This window comes from Excalfactoria chinensis, chromosome 6 (assembly GCF_039878825.1).
Source record: "Excalfactoria chinensis isolate bCotChi1 chromosome 6, bCotChi1.hap2, whole genome shotgun sequence".
Taxonomy (NCBI): Eukaryota; Metazoa; Chordata; class Aves; order Galliformes; family Phasianidae; genus Excalfactoria; species Excalfactoria chinensis.
Genome location: NC_092830.1, coordinates 34428342 through 34441449, shown reverse-complemented (window position 1 = coordinate 34441449; position 13108 = coordinate 34428342). Strand labels below are relative to the sequence as shown.

The 13108-nt window shown below is 38.0% G+C and overlaps 1 protein-coding gene across 1 annotated transcript in view; it reads left to right on the top strand.

Moving 5' to 3' along the window:
• Nucleotides 1–13108, top strand: part of CPXM2 (carboxypeptidase X, M14 family member 2) — a 59693-nt gene that overhangs the window by 34042 nt on the left and 12543 nt on the right. Inside the window, exons 4-7 of the mRNA XM_072339948.1 lie at nucleotides 256–340; nucleotides 851–1001; nucleotides 7663–7751; nucleotides 12613–12736. Coding sequence (XP_072196049.1) covers nucleotides 256–340; nucleotides 851–1001; nucleotides 7663–7751; nucleotides 12613–12736 — 449 coding nt within the window. The remainder of the gene's footprint in view (nucleotides 1–255; nucleotides 341–850; nucleotides 1002–7662; nucleotides 7752–12612; nucleotides 12737–13108) is intronic.

The window sequence follows — 13108 nt, the reverse complement described above, 5'->3', positions numbered from 1 at the left end:
TCCAGGAGAACGGTGTTCCCTCACATCCTGGGATTCCAGTATATTGACTTGGGCTTTTCTCTGCTTCTGTTCACTAGGATTTTTTGATCATCTGCTAAGTCTAGATTCACATCGCTTTTTTCATCTAAGCATTGATATGGCTGTGCCAAGTGGGATTTCCATCGCTAGCAGCCTTACATGCTTTATAACATGACACGAAATTTGCTGTTTTAGCTGTGGAAAAATAACTTCAGCCCTTTTTGTCTGTTTTTCCAGGAGTAACTGGGTGACCTCCTTCAGAGTATTGGTGAGCAATGACAGCCATGCATGGACTGCTGTCAGAAATGAATCTGGAGATGTGGTGAGTACCAAGAAGCAGATATATATATATATAATACATATATATTATATATATATGTAATTAGGTGAAGCAAATAAGGTGGAGAGAGGGGGACTGTCCATGTGGAGTTTTGGTTTGCAACATCAGTCAGTATAAAAGGAACATCTCTCAGTGGTTCCATCAGCCTGAAGTTGATTTAAGAGCACATCATATAATACAGGGAGGGGCTCATGCTATCCTTTCAGGGAAATCTCCATGTGTCTGACCAAGGAAAATGAATGCTGCCCTGACACTATCTGAGATGAGATGTGTACACAGGTTGGCATCAGACCACTGTTCCATGGGGTCACAACATGTACTCAGAGTGCCCATTACAGAGGGAGGGTGAGGACTCCTGCTCCTCTGCCCCTCTCTCAGGAGCACTGTCAGCCTGGGGCTGTAGCCAGGTGACTTTACCTGATTCTGTCACTGTTCCAAGAGTCTTTTTGAAGGACTGATCTTAACATTTTCATCTGTTCGATGCCTGCACAGATCTTTGAAGGAAACAGTGAGAAGGAGATCCCTGTTCTCAACATGCTGCCTGTGCCACTGGTTGCACGCTACATCCGCATAAACCCTCGGTCCTGGTATGAAGAAGGTAGCATCTGTATGAGGCTAGAAATCTTAGGGTGTCCTTTGCCAGGTAAGTCAGTTGGTATCACCATCACTGCCTGTGCCAAGACACAACAATTTCAAGTCCTTTGAATAATTTTGCTCTTGACACAATACCTCTCTTTATTGGAGAGAGCTATGCAAAAAGAATTGGAAAAGTATCTGCCCAGAGACATGGGCAGGAAAACTCATTTCAAATGCAACTCTGTGGTATATATAATTGGCTATATTAATAAAACAAGATTGCATGGAAGATCTAACAAGATTGTCTCTGTTGTTTGGGTTGAAGTGCAATGCAATTAATCTTACTGAGTGCACACAAGCTGGGGAGACAATAGAATTATATATCAAGACAATCACTTGTGGATGTCTTAAGCTTTTGAGGCAAGAAAGAGCCATTATAATAATGCAGTCTGATTTTTTTTTTTGTAATCTTATTATATATTTTTTTAACGTTATTGCACAGGCTATAGGCCTCCTTTGAATTAATTTGAAGGCAAATGCTCTGACTGATGGTAAATGGTCTTAATCCTTGGTTGAGACTAGAAACCGGGTGCCGAGCAGAAATGTTGAGCATTTGAGGTTATTATATAAGTGTAGAGTAAAATTAGAGCTTGTTGCTGAACTCAGAGTGAAACCTTAAAAAAGGGGCCTTCTATGTGACAAACCCCTATTTCTAATAACCACGTCGTAAATAGTCTCACATTGGATTAACTTCTGCATGTCTGAAGAATTCTATGTCCCAGCCTTCTCTAAGTTGTCATTCTGCTCATTCCAGATCTTTCATCTGCTATTTTTTTTTCCTTTGCTCTTAAATCCTGGCACCCCGGGGAGTCAATCTCTCTCTTTTTTTTGCAGGGAGCTATGAATAGCATTTTCAGAAATACTAGAACCACAAAGAGAACTGCCTTTCCAGAGCCTATCATTACCGCTTTAACTGTGCCTGCTGCAGTTCAGAGACTTGCTGCCTCCTGTTCCACTGTTGATGTAGGGTCTTCAAATGCCAAGCAGAGGTAGCCTGACTTTTGTCCTCCAGGTGTTTCACTACTATTTTAGAGAGCAACTTAGAGAGTAATTCTCTCTGAGGACAGAGAGAAGAGCAAAAATGCAGATATTTTGAAAGACGTGTTTTTGTGAGGATGGTTTGTTTTAAACTGCAGCAGTTTTACACTCCTATTCTTACTGGGTATACACCCATATAGGACCAAATTCTGCTTTGCAGTGTTAATGTTTGTCACAGCTTCACAGGGCTGGTGGTGAAAGTGTTGCTAAGATCAGAATCTATCTGCACTTTGTCTGCTGTTGAAATGAGTGCTGTTACAGCTTGCTGAAGAACTTGGATTAGCACAGAAACAATACTGGGGCTTCCTCCTGACAGTTCTTTATTGAGTTAATTGTCTGCTGTGACCAGTTCTGTTTATTCTTGAAAGAAAATGCTATCTGCATTCATTGGGAAACAATTGAATGGGGTGGGTTTATTCAGAATGTAATTGGACTGAGGAACTAATGGGTTTTGATAAGCTGCTGACCCATCTTTTTAGCTCAGAGAGGACTGCCATTTCTTTCTTCTAGCTCACTTTATTCATTGCAAGCAAAACACCAAAAAGAAAATATTCTGCAGGTTGCAGAGGCCTTTCCATGCATGTTTTCAACCAGCAGGATATGGCTTATTTTTTGCAGTTCCCTGCAAATGAATGTACTCTTTAGACATACATCTATAGACTTCACTTGATTCGGTTCCAGTTAAATAGCCATCTGGTTTGGCCTTGGGTCCATCCTCATTGATCATGCTTTTCTGCTACACTGCGCTGACTGTGCAACTAGAGATCAAGCTTCCCTTTCTGAAAGAGGTTTCCCATGTAAAACTGGGATTAAACAAATTCATAAAAAACAGTGAGTAGAACTCTGTCGGTTCAGCCAACCTTATCCTTTCAGAAGCCAATGATCCATAGAAGTACTTTTGCCATATTCAGTTTCCTTGAATAAATGGTATGCTTGTCATTTGCAACCTGCAGGTAGATGTACAAGATATCAAATTGTCGAGAGGAGCAGCTTGGACAGATTTCAGAGCTCCCATGCACAGTGTCCTCCTGAGCCAATGTCAGTGTGCAGGTAGATAGGGTGTAGAGAAGCACACTGGGATGAAAAGGTGGTTTGTAAGGAAGGAAGATGGTTCTGGAGGTTTTTTGTAACAGAGCCTCATTTCATGTCATTTTAAGTTGTAATGGTAGGCTTTATATCTTTATTAATTCCTGAATACATTAAATGGTTGGCACTCAGCTGGTGCTATGTATCAGCTTTCCATCATGTAGTCTTAAAGGAGAAGGGATACCAGATGAAAAACAAAACCTGGATAAGATATTAATATTCTAGAAAAGCTTGTTAGCACTGGCAGGAGGCCATGAAAACAGCTAGAGCCAGTGAGGTCCAGTAATAGAACCTTGCTAATGAAATCTGCAGTGTATACTGTGTGACCCAAACACTGACAAAAACTCAGAAGCTGCTGCTTAGAAGCCTTGTACAGAGATATTACTGATTAGATCAATAGTATTGCTAAGATATTTGTCACTTTTATCAGCACAATGCTTATATATTATTCATAACGCTTTTTTTTTGCTGTACTGCAGGCTAGTCTTGACAAACAGCCTTTTCTAGATTATGACTGTAGCTCTAAAGAAACAGCTGGGCTATCCAACCATGCTAGCACTGCCTTTCAACCAATAAGAAGCTATTTATTGCTTCACCAATGGAAAAACACTTAACTGCTGGGGTTAGGCCATCAAATCCTACCTGTGGCAGGAGATCGGAGCCGCTATTACTTGCTGGTGAAAATAAAGGACAAAGGCACCCGCCCGTAATTCTCTCCCCAATCTACAGAAATATCAATGTTTACATAGATGTAGAGTGACACACAAAGTCTTTCATAATTGCCTCAGAGGGATGGATGTACTTTTCTTGCCTGTTCTTTTTCAAACTTAAGAAAAAAAAAAATCAGAAAGAAAATGTGTATGATCAAAAGTAGCCAGAGAGAAGAGAGAGAAAATTAGCCTGGCTCTTCATGCATTTATTTATACTGTCGAGTATTCGAGGCAATAGGCGATCTTTAAAATTGAATAAATTTGTGATATGATTTAATTTTTAATAGCTCTTACATAGAAGATTATCATTGATATCATGATTATGCCATCACTTTCAACTCGAGATAAAAGATGAACTTTAACTCCCCTATAATGGAATACAGCGTGGATGCATCATTCAGTCCTATTTTCACTGCTTGCCTCTTTCTGTCAGGCTACCTGGTTAAGTTCGGGCATGTGCTCACTGTGTATAAAACTCCACAGTTAGCCTTGATTATTGGTGACTGTGCACACAGGAGCACTGAATTCAGTGCATTACTTTCAAGAGTAAATTTTTGCTTAGAGTGACAGCCTGTCCCAGGGTTCTGTTTTTATCATTACAAAGCTAAAGCTTAATCTTCTAAAGTTTGAAACTTTTTTGGAAGTTACCCTGAGCAAATACTGAATAAAAATGAGACCAATTTCAATAATGCTCCTGGGAAAGGCCAATGTATAATTTATCTCCATACCCCTCACAATAGATGTGATGTCTTCCAAGAATGCAGTGGCCATCTTTAAAAGGCTTTTGTTCGTATTTTGTCTGTAAAATGTTACCATTCTAAAGAAGTATTGCCAATTCTCATTGTTGTTGTGATTTCCATTAGAGTTTTCCATTTGTTACTAGAATAGAATTGTAGGAACTCATTAGGAAGATCAAATGATGATTGAAAACTTTTAAGAAGAAACTACCAGAGGTCAGGAGTTTGTTTTCTCTTGCATGTCGCATTCAGTCTGTTGAAGTGGAATTAGTTGTGAGGTATTTGACTATATCTCAACATATGTAGGAAATAATCTGCATACAGTAGAGAATGGTACAGCAGAAAATCCAATCTATATGTCAAAGTACTCAGCAATGGGTCTTCTCTGGTGCTAGGTTTAATTTATGGGCAATCCCCAGAGTTGTCAAGATGGACTAGTGGGCTATTTCCACGCTGAGAAATGGAGATAGAAAAGAACTTCCTAGTCATTTGCCTGCCTTTTTAGAGAAATACAGTGTGAAGGAAGCAAGACATCTTTACCTGAAATCTTATTTAACTCTCATGGTAACGTAAAGATAGATTAGTGAAAGAAAATGGTAATATATTCTTCTATTTAAATGGAAGAGCCACGCATTTGCAGTATCTTTCCCCCTTGGAAGAAAGAGAGGCTTTCTGGGATTGTGCTGTGAATAAATGAGTACATTCCAATTCAAATTATTCTCTGGTTTGAGTATCTTTCACTCTGTTTTGTGAAAGAAAATAATTTTGCCAAGGTGGTCTTAGACAACTGTGCAGGATATTTTAATGCATTTCTACATTTTAGTCCTTAAGTTTCTGATCTGTATTCCTGCTGCAGCAGAAATCCGATAATCCAAGCCGACTTGGAGTAGAACCTGGCAAAATATGTGTTAACTCTCTGGGGAGCTGCCATATAGTGCAGCTTTTCTGAGGAGGGTTTAGAGATGCCATCGTTCTCACTGTTTGTATTTTTCAGTTCTTTGACTTTCCACCAGCTCTGCAGTATTCATAGTCATTCCCATGACATTAATGTTTGATGTATGGAAAAAGTGCCAGACTTTGAAAGGAATGGGATTAAAGTATCAGGAAAAAAATCAGCTGCTGTATGTTTTGGCTTGTGGTGATAGAGAATGCCTTCAATATCCTGGCTGGTTTTTTTTTGTTTGTATTTTTTTTTCTTTTTTATGTTTATTTTTATATTAATTTTTACAACGTAGATATTTTTATGATGTTAAAGATAGCCCCTGAGGCATTAACCCCATCGTGCCTTTCTACAAGAAGTGCTTTTACAGTCTCTATTTCTTTGCCATCAATACACTGACAAGTAACCTCTGTGAATTAGCATGGACTGACCTTGAAGAGTTTGGCATCCCTGAGTTATCATCATGAATTTCTGCAGCACTGCTGCTGTGGGTGGACCTGGATGAATGCAGCCTGCAGCTGGTTGGAAAAAAGACCTGAAAACGCAGGTGTGCTGTCTGAAATGTCACCCTCTTGATTCTTTGGAACTTTTTATAGGCAAAGGAATATTGTTTCCCCACCTGCTTAGGCTCCAAATGAAATAATTTTCTGGTTGGTCTTGCTATGCACAGGTCCATGTGTATTGAACAGATTTGGGTGAGGCAAGATGATTTTGCCTTTTTACAATCCACTCAATAGACTATACAAAAGTATTTGTCGAAGGGAATGAAAAGGGAAGAAAATCAATTAAATGAAAATTAACAAGTGATGTTACAGTAAAATCTAATAAACTTGCATGTTTCATAAATAACTTAAATGGTCAAAAAGAAAAGAAAAGAAAAAAACAAAAACAACCCCAAAACCAAATATAAATAGATGAAGAATTTCATGGGGAGAGGAAACGTGAGAATTTAGATATTAATATCAGAAATGTGAAGTTTAAATAAGTTAAGCTGTAGGGTATTCCAAGGTAGTTTTCCATAATATCAAAAAGTGTTAGTTTTTGCAAGAAATGACCACAGATATTTCTCCTACCAATGGGTATCTTTTTCCCTTCCAATAAATCACAGCTGCTTAGTGGTACTGTTGAGGGGTTTGTTTGTTTGTTTTCTATGGTAAAGCTGTCTTTTCACTGCGTTGCAACAAGATGGAATGATATTTCGATTTTAATATTTGGTTCTTCCCCTAGAAGTTTTAAACCAATTCAAGATGGTTTTGTGGGAAGAGAGACTATTTCTCAGTTTGACAGTAACCCAAAGTATGAGGTGTTGTAGAGAGAGCACATTAGGAAATGTCTCTGTTTTCCAAAAAGTTTTGTTTATTCCTAAAATAAATCATGATAGATTAGATTAGGAGTTTATGTATCACAAAATCTGAAACTAAGCCTAAGAGCCTTGGCTGGTTGTTTGGGTTTTCTTTTTCCAGGTCAATGGCTGAAACTCTCACCTGGAAAGTCAAAGAGGATCAAGGCTTTTTGTTCAAATCACATATTCACCTTGGATAGCATGAAACACATGAATTACAAGTTATATCCATATAGAAAAAGAAAAGTGTGATTATTTGAAAGTGTATTCTCTAAAAAAGACCTTAGCCTACGGTAATAAATGATGAGGGAAACAATGAGAAATGTTCAGTGGTTCCTTTCTGTAGGCAGCTCAAGGGCTCTGAAAATACCACACAAAGTAAAAGACAACTCTCCATTCCTTACAACGGCAAATTAATTAACTAGACATAAAACATTTACTGGGGCTTTTTCCTCTGATGTGATATATTTTTTTCCCACTCTTCTATCTTGCATCTGACTCATCATCTGCCCGTGTCTTTTGCATTCCTCTGTGGCTTGAGGATGCCCTTTTGCGTTTCTGTTGAAGTTCAGCAGTGTAGCTGCCAAGTGAGCAGATGCCTGCTGCCTTCTTGCTTTCGTTCGAATCGATACCCATTGGTTTCTGCTGTAACGAGAAATATTACAAACTCGTTGTTTCTTTTGAGTTTTGTTGTTGAAAACCCGCGTAGGAGTGTGGAAGTCAGGTTTCCACGTTCCATGCCTTCATTACAGTTAAGAATCTTTCTATTTCTAAGTGGCTAACAAATACATGAAAATTGTTGTTTCTTTTCCCAGACCCAAATAATTATTACCACAGAAGAAATGAGATGACAACTACTGATAATCTTGACTTTAAGCATCATAACTACAAGGAGATGAGGCAGGTAGGCTGGTCTGGTGTGTGACTTTCTGGAAGGGGAGGTGGGTGGGTGCAGCTCTTCCAGAGCTCCTACAGAGTAGGATTTGTTCCTATTGAAATGTTATTAAATGTGCCTGCAATCTATTACATTTTTATCTCTTTTACTCTATTATTAGAATCCACAGTCTATTAAAAGTTCAATATCTAAATTTGTACGTCGTCTTAAGCAGGTGTCACGGCATGTCAAGGGAGTATTTACACCAAACATGCCAACATTTTGCTTCCATGTGTATTTAACTGATAAGGAGAAACTCCCATAACGTTTACAAATTTGACCCTGTTTTGGCCATTAGAATTATTCTATCTTTCAGTGGTTTGGCATAACCGCGATAAACTATAGAGCATCAAATTCTGCAGAGTAGTGAAAATCTCACCAGAAACCATTGGAATAGTTTTGTTGAAAAGGAGCCTTAACAAGGGGAAGAAAATCCAGTTAGTATAGTTCTAAAACAGCCAGCCTTGTTAATCTCATTCCTGTTGCTTCAGAAAGTCAATCTTGGTTTTGTTTTTGTTGTTTTTTTAATCTTGTTTTGTATCAGCACAGACATAGGTGTGGGTTTCACCAAGGAAATATTTCTGCCTCCTTTCTTTTAGGACATAAAGATAATGTGTTTGGACTTGAAGTGTGTGAATCATTTGCTGAATTTTCAGTATATTTGTACTGCATGAATCACTGTTCATTTTTATTGAGCAATTGTGTACTGAGTCACATGCTTATTTCAGCAGAGATTTCATGGCCTGTGTCTCTTAGCACAAAGATTAGACATGTAGAAACTCAATTGGCATAATTACTGCCAAGAGCAATGAAGTAAAGGATATTTTTGATTCTCATTACAGAAAGACAGGTTGGTCAGTTTCTTTGGGAAAGGAAAAAAAAAAAAGTTCAGTTTTAAAATTGGATGCTTTTCCAGTTTTATTACAAGCAGAAAATTTGCAGCTGTGTTTGAGACTGCTCAGTTGCAACCTGTCTCTGCATTCTCCCATGATTTGTGTTCCTGCGTGTCAAAACAGTTTGTGTGTTTAAAACTGACTGCATTCTAATTGGGTTCTGCTGCTGGTAGGCAGAAGGTCGCAAACTGGGATGTGTTAAGTCTTATATCCCCCAAACTGCTCTTTGTTGACAGCCACAGAACTTAATGATTCCTTTCCTGAGTATAAAATAGGACAATAACAGTCAATTTCTATGGTTAACATCTTTTTTTTTTTTTCTTTTTTTTTTTCTTTTTTTTTGTAATACAGAGTGTTATTATCAGTTTTGTTAGCACTGCCAATCATCTCATAAAAGCACCGATCTTTGGAGTTATTTATCATAAACACTGAAAGAGGAGGAGGAGGGTGTTCTCTGGGCTGTCTTTTGGAAGCTTTATGTTACATTGCAATATGTCAAGCATTTGTAGGAGCGAGGGATTTTTCAGTGTCAGATTATTTTAATAGAACTTTCTATTTAGGAAGTTGAAATATATAGTATGAAATGTTTCTCTCGGGAGAGCACTAGACTCTTCCTTCAGTTAATAGGGACACTCAATGTAGCTCATGCTCAGAAGCAGGGATCAATCATATCATAGCCCACTAAGTATTTACATAGTCCAGAAAGTACAGACATGATGCTTTTATACTTTAAAGCAAGCTCTGTAATTGGTTGTTAGATATCCCTGGAAGCAATTTGAGGTGGACACTTGAGTACACATGTTGCTTGTGTAACCTAGGTGAATCATACAAAAGAATGGAAAACCAATATTTCTCATAAAATAAAACATCTGATTAAATAGAATGTGGGAGAGAATCCTGCCAAAGTACCTGACATTTCTTTCCATATTAGAGCTAGCTATTCTAAAATAGTCACCTTTAAGCTTCAGAAGGAGGTGAATCTGAATGCAGCCCAAAGCTTCAACCTCGACACTGATACAAACTGAAATGTCTAACCAGAATCATACTTTGCTTAGAAAATAGGACTATTAATTTTTTTAGTCTGTTTAACTGTCCACTGGGACAAGTCAGATTGCAGTCCCTCTTCAGGTCTTGCATTGGCCTTCATAGTGTGGAATGTTCTGAATTTGAGCTGTGTGTGTTACCTTTCTACCTGAGGGTGAGTCAGTGAAATCTAGAAGACTAGAGTAATTCCCAGCCAACATCCCATGCTGCATGCAAAGCTGGGTTGACGGTCTCCATCTCTCCTCTCAAGAAGGAGACAAGTTCTGTTTTGACATGAAGCAGAACAGAGAACACAGAGATATCCATATCTTGTCTGTTGTAGGACTCAGATACCCAAACGATTTTCATAAAGGATAATGGGTAGCACTAACCTAAGCATTAAGGGGAGAGCCTTTTTGCCTCTTCTAGGTATGGATAGACCTCAGACCTACATTTAACACACCTTTTTTTTCTGCCAAACTGAAGAACTGGACCTTCAGGCACCAGTTCTGAAGGGCTTCTTGAAAACCTGCATGCAGTTTTCCAAGGCGCTAACAAGATAAATAATTGGTACTGACAAACAAACAGGAACTGTCAAATAAGAGCTGCTGGTGAGCACAACTCTGGAAATGTTTTACAGCCCTGCTGGTTGTTAATAAAGCCCTGACGGACTATTATCATCAATTGTCTCTGACAGTTTGTACAAGCGCAAAGAAAACACTGTGACATTCCAGGTGACCTATTGTGCTGTTCAGAGGAAATGGGCATGAGAAAAGCAAATATGAAATATGTTCGTTTCCAGCGTTGTATTTATATATAAACACTTATCCATGTACTATACCCGCGCTACCATCGGAGAGACCACATGGAGAATGTTGCACAGGATCTGATTCAGGAAAGGTTCTTCGTTTAGCTTGGAAATAGTCAGACGCCTGAAATAAAACAGATGCTTGGGAGTTTGCTGAGGCCAATACAAATATTTCCATTGTTTGTAAAATCCTTTGAAATTGGTTCTAGGCATTTTTCTCACCAGGAATGAACTTTAACATGCTTTCCTAAATTGATGCTGTGGATATCTGGTGCCAGGTATACTGGGAAAGCTTCTGCACTACAGAAGGATTTCATGGACAGCTCTGTGAAGTTGGGTAGCTGCTCTAGCAAGAAAGATTTCCATAGCTTGCTGTCCATTGGTATTTTGGTTCACTGTGAGCAATTTCAGACACAGTGACTCTCAGCTGTGAATATTTAAAGCATTCTGTCTTAAAAGCTTGGCAATGAGTTGCTAAGTCTTGTGTAGAAAAATATAAAGCAATGTCCCCTGCATTTTATATATGCTTCAGCTGGAAAAACAAATCGTGGCATACCCTTACATACATGCCCAGAAGCTTAAAAAAAAATTCCATGGAAATATTTGGGTGCTCATAATGCCAGCACATTGATGATGATGGCAGTGGTGGAAAAAAGTACATACGAAACCAGAAACTGCACTGATGAAGCATATGTGAATGTGTTTTTAGAGGAGCGTGTTGACGTTTGCAAAGGAAATTGTTTCTCATGTGCATAAAGGCAATGTACGAGGTGGACAAACCTTTAAAGAAAAAAAAAAAAGAAATCCATCTTTTCTGTCTTTTAGAGTGATTATAAATTGCAGTCTTTTATGAGAGGAATTTTAATGATGTTCTTCTCAATTTGAGTTGTGTTTCCACTTTTATTTACTAAATGGTGACGTGAGAATTGGACACATCTAATTAATGTTTTTCGTTTTGTTTTTTAAATCATCAGCTTTGTTATCATGCAGTATTGTCTCTATATTAATACTGAGCGAGCAAAGAGGTTTTGTTATGCTGCAGTACTTTTTCAATAATGTATGCACCCTTGTTTATGGAAAGATTATCTAATTAATAAACCCTAGGGCTCCAATTTACAGTAAAGTCCTTATTTATTTCTTTAATCCCTTCCACTGAAAAAAAGATCAAGACAGATAAATGTTGTCATTTAAATCTATTTGCGAGAATTTCTTAGTAAGAATGCACGTTTTCAGCCCAGTTTGTGAATCTTAATGTTCACATGAAATGTTGCAATGAAAACAGGTTTTGTTTCTTTGTGGGATGATTTAGGCTGCAGGTATCTTTATCTGGATGACATCTGCACAACGCCATTGATGTAAACAGAAATACAGCCCATACCATGACCTTCCTCATGCACTTTATTAAGCAGTAAGGATAACTGATTGCATTTAGAAGATGTCACACAGTATCTGGAGGAATGATTAACTGAATACATTTTGACCGTAGATGCTTTCAGACTGGATGTTGGCATTGCCATTATTTTTTTGCTGAAGCCTGGTAAGGCAATTCACAGGAATTTGTTATGCCATTTATTTGCTAGAAGAGTATATTCCAGTATGTTTATGGGAGTAATTCGGATCACACTTGTCTTGTTATTTTTGCCACATCAGTACTGCCTACAACAATGATTTTACTCATATGAGACTTTGAATTATAACGCAGAGCATGTAGGAAGAGGTGCTCAGAGGCCTTATTACCTTCCATCCATCGTGTAATGTTTTGAGAACATGTGCTCTATTATCTCATGATAGTGCAGAACTTACATAGGAGATTGCTTGTTTGTTTGTTCATAAATTATTCCTTTTGAACCTACCCATCATGTAGTTAATTCTGTGATAATACTACAAATACATCTCGTGTAAGAAGGGTCTAGAACTTCACCTACAGTGTGCCGTCTCAGCTTGTTCCAGCCGAACAAAGTTGATGTTGTTAAGCATAAAGCGTTTATAACTAAGAAATAAGATACAAAACGAAGAGTGTCTGAAACAACCAATCTGGAATAAAACCATAATAGCTGAATGCTGTTGATGCTGTTAGTCTAACTCTATGTCATTTTTTCTTTGGCAGTTGATGAAAACTGTGAATAAAATGTGCCCAAACATCACAAGAATTTACAATATTGGAAAAAGCCACCAAGGACTAAAACTGTACGCTGTTGAGATTTCTGACAACCCAGGAGAACATGAAGTTGGTTAGGATTTAATCTAACTAATTCTGTTGAAGGGTGTTGGGCTTTGGTTTCTTGCTTTGGTTTTTGCTTTTTTCCTCCTCATTCTCTCTATCTGCAGTAATTATCCCTGATGGAATTATATTCATGGCAGCAATGATTTTGAATGTATGTGGGAGGAACTTCAGTGCTGAGTTTCTAAAATGAGAAGAGTAGGATGAGCACAAACAGAAGGCATTTTGAATGTAGGATCAAATTCTTCAATGATAATGAGTTTTATTCTTTGCAATAATAAAGTAGAAGTGAATCTTAGTGCTGGCGAATGCATTTTAGTGCTGAAATTTATGTAGTTTGGATTAAAAACTGCTTTTATATATGGGAATGCATGTATTGCAA